We start from the raw sequence: 8,341 nt of genomic DNA on the forward strand, positions 1-8,341 counted from the left end.
ATGAGGCCCCTGCCCTAACAGAACCCACAGTCCAGAGAGGGCAGTAATGAGCTGGATGGATGAGGCCCCTGCCCTAACAGAACCCACAGTCCAGAGAGGGCAGTCAACATGTAAACAGATAGATCACGTGGTCCAACACACTCTGCACCCAAAGACGATAATCAGGGCACCCAGGGAGAGTTTCGTGCCATTGACACAGACAATCGGCGCTCGCCACAAGAGCTTAGAGATGCTTCTCAGGAGGGCTTCAAGGAAGAAGCAGCATTTCAACAGGGCCTCAAAGGAGGTGAGAGTGGCTAACAGGCATAGTGCCTGGGAGGCAGAGCAGCAGGGAAGGGCTGAAAAGAAGGTGAAACTGAGAGAGCAAAGCGCAGACGAGGAGAGTTCCGTGGGCCAGCCTGGAATGCGGCACCGAGCAGGGAGAGCCCAGGGGACACCAGGTGGGAGGGGGCTGGGATGGACATCAGTGTCACCCCAGGCCTCGGGTGAGGGACAGGGAAAGGAAGAGAGAGAGAAGTTTCAAAGATGAGAGTCTAGCTCCAAGTGCTGCCTCTGAGAAGATGGTGAAGACGGGACCCAGGTAGCAGCTGAAATCCTTCAGCAGAGAAAGGGACCCTCAGTAGGAGAGAAAGAGTACAGGTGAGATGCAGACATGCCTGGGCCTTCAGAGGATGAGAAACCGGGAAAGTGACTCAGGGATGTGACGGGCAGGGAAGGTAGGAGGGGAGAGAACTAGGGGTCCCAGGCTCTGCTGGGCAGCGTGGGAAATAACTGTGCTATGGCTCCATCCCAGTCTGCAGGGATGAAAAGTACTAGAGCTGAAGAAAGAAAAAGGGAAATTAGACATAAGCCCGAAGTTCCTTAATCCCAGCCCGCGCCCCCCCGCCGCCCCCCACCTTTTCTCTCGTGCCCACAAGCTGGCCGTAGACTTCAGAGCTGGGATGAGTGCCTTCTGGCTGCAGGGCTGAGAGAGGCCCAGCCCCAGCGGCTCACCTTGAAGTAGCCGGCCGTGGGGTCAAGGCAGCCACATTCGGACCTGGGGACGCACTGGCGACCGCTGAGGACGAAGCCCGGGTCGCACTCGCAGCCCTCCACGCAGCGGTTCTGGCAGGTCATGCCCGAGAACTCGGAATGGCAGGTGTCGGGGCACAGCTTGGCACACAGGGTGTATCGGCTGTTGGGTGGACAGGCCAGCGCTGGCAGGGGGGGGAGCACAGGTGAGGCGGGATGGGGAAAAGAGGAAAGAGGTAGCTCCCAGCCCAGAGTTCAAAAGGCCGGTGGCTAGAGGCTTCCGCCCCATCTTGAGAAGAAGACAGTGACTGGGAGAAACCACCGAGGAGCTCAGCTTCCACGTCCCGGGCCTGGAAGGGGGCCTGCAGGGAACTGCCAAGAGGCAGGACCACGGGAGCAGACTGACCCAGGAGCTTCAGCGGCACTGCTGTGTAGGGTGGAGGGGAGCAGAGGGAACCCATGTGGCCCCATCAAGGCCCCAAAGCAGGCTCCCCAGAGGGCTGGGCCATGCCCAGGAGCTGTGGGGCCGTCATGACGCGCCATCCCACCCACCAGTCTGTACTGTATCCACATTTTGTGTATTCTACATGTGCATCCCTCGACCTGGGTGTGCATTTACACACATATGCATTGCTCTGCATACCCGTACCTTCAGGTAGCTGGGAAAGCTTTCTTTCTTTTTTTTTTTTTTCCCCCAAAGAGCTTTAATTAAGACTTTAATAGAGCAAAAAGAGGTCAAAGTGCAGTCAGGGCCCAAATCAGAGGTAACAAAACCAAGTTGGATCCAGGTTGAAAGTGTTGCCTGGAAAATCCACAGCTGGGAGCAAACCCTGGGAAGCCTTTCTGAGTTTGCAGGTGACCGTGTGATTTTCTCAGTGCATGTTTCTGACTCTGCAGATTTCCCTGTCCTAGTGTGGAGGCACAGGGGTTCCACCAGGGCGCCGCCCAGCCTGTGCCACCACTCTCAGATGCCGCCGGCCCTCCACTGCGTTTGCGTCTGAAAGAAGGGGCCCTTCATCTTGGTACAACTCACGACAGAACTGGGGTCCTCTCCAGGGCTTCACCACGTAGCCGGCATCCTGGCAGGTCTCGGTCAAGGCCGACATGTGGGCACACAGCGTCTGCTGCAGCCCCTGGAAATTACACATGTCAAACACGCAGTTGTCAAAGAAGGAAGAGGCCCTGAGGTGAGGCAGGCAGGCCCTGAGGAGAGAGGCCAGGTCAGAAGGAATGAGGGGGCAGAACTTCCCGCCTCCTGCCACGGAGGACCTGGTCCCCCCGCCATGGCCCTTCCAGTCCCCCCACCCCGGGCCCCCGCACATACTCAAAAGCTCCGTGAGCGACCGTGAGCCGTCCACAGAACTCTGGCCCTGACACAGTGTTCTGCAAGGCAGTGTCGCAAGGTGGGGGAGATGCCTGGTTCTCCTGGCACCTGGAAGAGACCCACCCCAAACGCCCTAAGGACCGAGGCTCACCTCCACGCCCAGCCCGCCCCAGCAGTCTCCCGGCTCTCGGCATCCCCTAGTGGAGAACATCTGAACACCAAGAGGTGGGAAAACTTGGAGCCGGGCAAGCAAGAGGCGGGGCTGCCCACAATCGCCTGGGGATGACTGACTGGTGGTGGGGCTGGGGGTGAACGTGGTGGCAATGAACTCTGCTGGGAATGGGAGTGGGGAGAAGAATGACAGACGTGGGGGTGTGCAGCAGAGGAGAAAAGGGGTGATGCCAGTCGGGGTTCTTGGTTCCTCAAAGGGGCAAAGGAGCAGGAGGGTGGAGACGGAGGCGGGGAGGCCCTCACTCGTGGTCTTCATCCTCCGAGGCCTGCCAGCTGCTACCCAGCTCCATCTCATCTCGCGCTGGTCTACCATCCGGCTTCCGGTTGTCGTTGCTACTGTCTCCATCATAGTTGCCACAGAAACCGCAGAGTTTGCCAGAGTAGGTGCTGCGGGGGGGCCGGGGGGAGGGGAGGAGGAGGCATTAGTGGAGAGAAGGGGCCTCCGGCATCTGAGGGACCACAGCAGAGAGGGGATGAGTCGCGGGGGCCACTGGCACGAGGCGGGTGGAGGATGCAGAGGTGCAGACTCGGAACAAGGGTTCCACGCCAGGCACCAGGCACGCAAGGGCCCCAAGCTCTCACTCTCGAGCCACCTTGACGTCTCCCCTCGTCCTCTTCTGCTCACACTTCATCTTCCAGCCATAACAAACTTCTTGCTGGCCCTAAGACATTCTACTTTTTCCCTCGCAATGACTGTTCACTATTTCTATAGTCTTTCTTTCCCTTGTTTGGCCATCTGAGGAGCTACTCATCCTTGAAGACTGCAGTCAAGGGACCACTCTTCTGAAGGCTCCCACGACTCATTAGCAACTCCTTCTAGAACATTCCCAAAGCCTTGTGTATATATCCTGCTACTATCACACTGCCCTGAAACCATTTCCTCCCCCTCCTCAACCAAAGGGAGGCCTGCCCGTTGAGCTAGGTGTCTCCTACCCACGACTGAGAATTAGCGCCTGGGATGGCAGGGGCCGGGGATGGGAGGGTCCCGGGAGAGGGAGGGGCAGGGTGGGAGGAGTGGTAGCTGCCTCGCTGGGTCGCCCCCTCACCTGGGCACGCTCACAGACAGCTGCTGGTCACCATCCCATCTCACCCGCAGACCGAATGCCGTCTGCAGCTGCACAGATCGCCCACTTGGAGTCAGGAAGACACCTTTAGAAGGTATGGCTGGGAGGGTGACTCGCTGACCCCCAACCTGGAAGGCGGGGCCGAGGGAGGAGACAGAGAGACAGATCCGGGGGTCAAGGAGGACCCCCAGCGGACTCCCAGATCCCCACCGCCACGCTAATGACCTCTTCTGCTCCACGTGGAATGCTCTGGAGGAGATGGGCGGGACAAGGCCACAGCCAAGGCCGGCAGCCCTGCAGGGCTGAGAACGGACTCACCAGCGTGTGTCTGCCCTTGAGCAGGGTGATGGTGGTTTCGGGCAGAGTCACGTAGACCTTGCTCAGGCAGGACACGCCCTCCTGTCCTCGCTCCTCATTCTTCACCGTCAGCCTGAAGAATGGCTCTGGGCAGGGAGAGGGGCGGAGTGCGCCCAGGGGCTCATTCCAGAAGCATTTCTGAGCACCCACTGAGGGTGCCACCCCCAACCAGCCCTGCGCCCTGCGAGGATAAAGGGCCACAAAGGTGGCGGCTCTACAGTTCAAGAGGGGAGGAAGGACCCTGGCAGGAGTGGGGCGTCGTCCAGAACAGCGTGGGGCTGTGTGCCGCGAATCTGTCCCCCCAGGGGACAGGGACCTCCTCTGCCAGGCACTCCCTAGTCCAAGCCAGCCAAGGAAGCGACGGATCCAGAGAGGAATCCTGACCCGCATTTTCCCCATGGTCTGGTCCTCATAAAGTCCTGCTTGGGGATGGACGTGTCATCCCTTGCTCGACCGCCGGCCTTGCTCCCATCTTGCCCCTGCCAGCGGCTCTGGCCCTTTCCTGCCGGCCAGTGCACCCCATGCCCAGCTCTTCTGATCTCAGACCCCATGCCCAGGCCGTGGGGGGGGCATCTCCAGGGGCCTACCTGTCGAGTTGTCACAGGGTTGGGCCAGGATGTAGGTGCACTTGCCCATGAAGCTAAAGTGCCTCCCGTCGAAGGTGAAGTAATGAGGGTCTCCGTAGATGAAGCAGGTGGCAGTGCCTGCCGAGGGGACACCGGGGACATGTGAAGCTGGTTCACCAGGCCAGGCCCCAGGGCCCACCTCACCCACCCAGTGGCCTGCCCGGGCTCCCCTTGTCGAGGGAAGGACGGGGACCCTGGTGTCACACCCACATGGACAGGTGGGAACAGCCTGAGGGTCTCACCATAGGGGTGGCATCCGTACTGGCCATTCTTCAGCTGGCACACTGTATGTGTCCCGCACTTATAGGGCTGGCACTCCGTCCGACCGCCAGGCTGGCAGCGGCAACGTTCTGTGCAGTTGGGGCTGAACCACCCCGTCCCTGGCTGAGGGAAAGAGGGCCGGAGTCATGAGGCCGTAGCTCCTGGGCAGACTCTGTCACCCCATGCTGTAGTCTTCTCTCCTCCTGCAGACCTCACCTTGCTCAGCCTCCTCTCCTCATCACCTACCAGATATTCCTGCTCAACCCAGGCCCTTTGCACATGCTGTGCTGGAACGTGTCCCTCTCCCTCTCTCTAACCCATTCCTGTGCAACTAGCGGAGTTCAGCTCAAGGGTTGCTACCTTCTCAGGAAGACTCTCCAGACCTCCTTGACTACCTCTGGGTACCTTTCCTTCCCAGGACTTACCACAATTGCACTTTTATATTCATCTTTGTGATTATTTGATAAGCGCCCCTGCGAGGGACCATGTCTATCTTTACTCACTATCTCAGCGCCAACACGTAGCACAGTGCCTGGCAAAGAGTTCTCATTTAATAAATACTTACTGAATGAAAGAACGCACCAACATCCTATGTGCCCCCCGGCATCTGACAGCATTAGGAGAGCAAGGACATGCCCTATTCGTGGTGACCCCAATGCCGAGAGGGTTGAAGGTACCCAATACGCGCTTATTGAATGCATAAGTGAACATACAGTAAGTTCGTATGTGTCTCCCGGGGCAGAGGGAAGAGATGCTTGGTACTGATGGTTGTGACAGATACTTCTACCCGGGCTGCAGCTGAAGCGACTCCCAACACTGACGCAGGGACGCCCGGGAGACCGGTCAAGAGGGCTGGAGGAGGAAGGGGCCCCCGAAGAGGCAAGCAAGAAACTCGGACGCCCCGTGGGGAGAACGCCGGAGCTGAGAAGAGGAACTGATGCTGATGAATAGCTGACCGAACTTTTACTTTACAGGTCACATATATTTACCATAAATTGCTAACAATAGTGATTAGCATTTATTAAGTACTTGCTCTGTGTCAGGATCTAATCTCACCTTCACAACAACCTAATGAGGTAGAAAATCTTGTTGTGCCCATTTTATAGGTATGGGAACAGATTTGAAGAAGGCAAGAAAGAACCTCGCCCAGGGTCACTCTGCAAACGAGTGGCGGAGCGGGAATTTGACCTCAGATTGGCCTGACTCTTGGGCGGCTCTGTCCAATACAATGGCCACCAGCCACATGCCACTGAGCTCCTGAGATGTGGCCGGTGCAAACTGACGTAGGCTGTAAGTGGAAAATACACACTGGAGTTTGAAGACTTAGTAGGAAAAAAAAGAACGTACGTAAATGATCTCATTGATAACCATTGATTACATGCTAAAACGGGTAGATGACTGGAGTTAACTTAACCTGTTTCCTTGTACTTTTTCTTTTTTTTGTTTTTTGGCCTCACTTGCGGCTTGCAGGATCTTAGTTCCCCAAGCAGGGATTGAACCCGGGCCCTCAGCAGTGAGGGTGTGGAGTCCTAACCACTGGGCCACCAGGGAATTCCCTCCTTGTAGTTTTTTTTTTTTTTTAATGTGGCTATTAGGACAAGTAAATGCTGTGTGAGGTTTGCACACCATCCCTTTTGGACAGCGCTGGCCCAGAGCCTGTGCTCCACCAGAATCTCCCGGGGGGATGGGGATGGGCATCAATTAGGAGAGACAAGAACAGTATCTCCTCTCCTTTGACCTAGCCTATCAAAATTTGCAAGTTCCGTTGGAAGAAGGTTCTGGAATGCCTCATTCTGCCCTGAAAATGCCTGAACACACTTGGTGTCCAGGGCTCTCTGTATACTCAGGGACCCCTGACTTTCCTCAGGATGGAGATAAGGGCCCTGCACCACCTGGCTGGTCTATGGTCTAATGCATCATGGCTGCCAGTGCAGGACGGAGAAATACAGAAATATCAAAGCTGCCAGGAGCACCGAGGACAGGGCCACGGGCTGACAGGATCTTCCACACGGCCTAGTGTCAGGCTGGGCCAAAGCAGGTGCTTAACAAGTATTTATTGTGTGAACAGAGCCGAGGGACTTCCCTGGTGGTCCAGTGGTTAGGACTCCACGCTTCCACTGCAAGGGGCACAGGTTCAATCCCTGGTCAGGGAACTAAGATCCCACATGCCGTGTGGCGTGGCCAAGAAAAAAAAATAATAAAATTAAGGCAAAAAAAACACACACCGAATGAATGACTCCACCACCGTGTCACAGCTGCCGGAGAGCGACCCCTTGGGAATGTCCCATGGAGCCAAATTCATGTCACCTGGGGAGCAGGTTGCGCTGGACCCCAGGCGTTCGGCTCGCAGTCTCCCTCAGAGGATCCGGGCATCCTGGGGTCTCACCTTATAGTAATTGTCATTGTAGGAGCAATTGCAGGAAGAGGCATTGATGCAGCGGGAGTCGCTGAACAGAAAGCCAGGATCGCAGACACAGCCGGGCTTGCAAAGGAGCCCACAGCTGGGCGCGGGGCTCTGGCAGGATGCTGGGCAGGCGCAGCGCTTGTAGTGGGCGTTCGGTGGGCAGCTCACTGAGGGGAAAACAGCCTCCGTCAAGCCCCCGGCTTTCCTCCTGTCTCCCCTCTACCCCCCACTCCCGTTCTTCTTGAAGAAGGAGGCCCATGTTACTCCGCCATTCAAAGGAAGGAAGTCCTGACACAAACTACAATCTGGATGAACCTTGACAACAACATATGCTGAGAAAAAAGAAGCCAGTTCCACGGTATGAAATGTACCGAACAGACAGAAAGCAGATTCGTGGTTGCCAGGGGCTGGGGGGCGGGGGGAATGGGCATGACGGCTATTGGGTACAGGCTTTCTTTATGGGGTGATGTAAATGTCCTGACGTGGAAAAGTGAGGATGGCTACACAGTCCTGTGAATATGCTAAAACCACCAAATCGTACACTTTGAAAGGGTGAATTTTTACGGCAGTGAATTATATCTCAATAAAAAAAAAAAGCAATAGTAAGTCCAGTGCTTGGTTCCCAACAACTCCCGCTCCCCCATGCCCACCCCACCGTGGCCCTCTCACTCAGGGTCGTCCTCATCATCCTTTCTAAAGTCATCGTGTCTGGTTCCCCTCTCCTCTGAGACTGCAGTTTTCTACTGGAAGCGTCCGTTTCCCCAGCCCTCTCTCCTCATCACTGTCTCTGACTTTCAGCTCTCTGTCCAATGCTCCACCACAAACCTGGAGTAGGTCTTGGGGTTGCAGTGGTGGCCGGGGTCACGGTGGTCATGGAGGTACTTGGCATCACGAAAACTGTTGGCCAGGTGGGTACAAGAGTTGGGCTGGGCTGGGGTGTCATGGGAACTGTGGGCCTTTCAGTGGGGACTGTGGGTTTTTCCGTGGGGATGGTGGTCCTTTCGGTGGGGACTGTGGGTTTTTCTGTGGGGATGGTGGTCTTTTTAGTGGGGATGGTGGTCCT

General features: G+C 56.7%; 1 protein-coding gene across 1 annotated transcript in view; it reads right to left on the bottom strand.

Annotated features, from left to right (window-relative positions):
• The window catches only part of ZAN (zonadhesin), a 29,531-nt gene that overhangs the window by 13,968 nt on the left and 7,222 nt on the right, over window positions 1-8,341 (bottom strand). The window contains exons 12-21 of the mRNA XM_029221275.1: window positions 8,104-8,341; window positions 7,261-7,445; window positions 4,856-4,997; window positions 4,575-4,691; window positions 3,949-4,073; window positions 3,613-3,758; window positions 2,810-2,953; window positions 2,336-2,443; window positions 2,045-2,214; window positions 994-1,196 (exon numbers count right to left, since the gene is read on the bottom strand). The exon at window positions 8,104-8,341 is cut by the window's right edge and continues 227 nt beyond it. Of these exons, the coding sequence (XP_029077108.1) occupies window positions 994-1,196; window positions 2,045-2,214; window positions 2,336-2,443; window positions 2,810-2,953; window positions 3,613-3,758; window positions 3,949-4,073; window positions 4,575-4,691; window positions 4,856-4,997; window positions 7,261-7,445; window positions 8,104-8,341 (1,578 nt within the window). The remainder of the gene's footprint in view (window positions 1-993; window positions 1,197-2,044; window positions 2,215-2,335; window positions 2,444-2,809; window positions 2,954-3,612; window positions 3,759-3,948; window positions 4,074-4,574; window positions 4,692-4,855; window positions 4,998-7,260; window positions 7,446-8,103) is intronic.

This window comes from Monodon monoceros, unplaced genomic scaffold (assembly GCF_005190385.1).
Source record: "Monodon monoceros isolate NGI ecotype Baffin Bay Population unplaced genomic scaffold, NGI_Narwhal_1 Super_Scaffold_13, whole genome shotgun sequence".
Lineage (NCBI taxonomy): Eukaryota > Metazoa > Chordata > Mammalia > Artiodactyla > Monodontidae > Monodon > Monodon monoceros.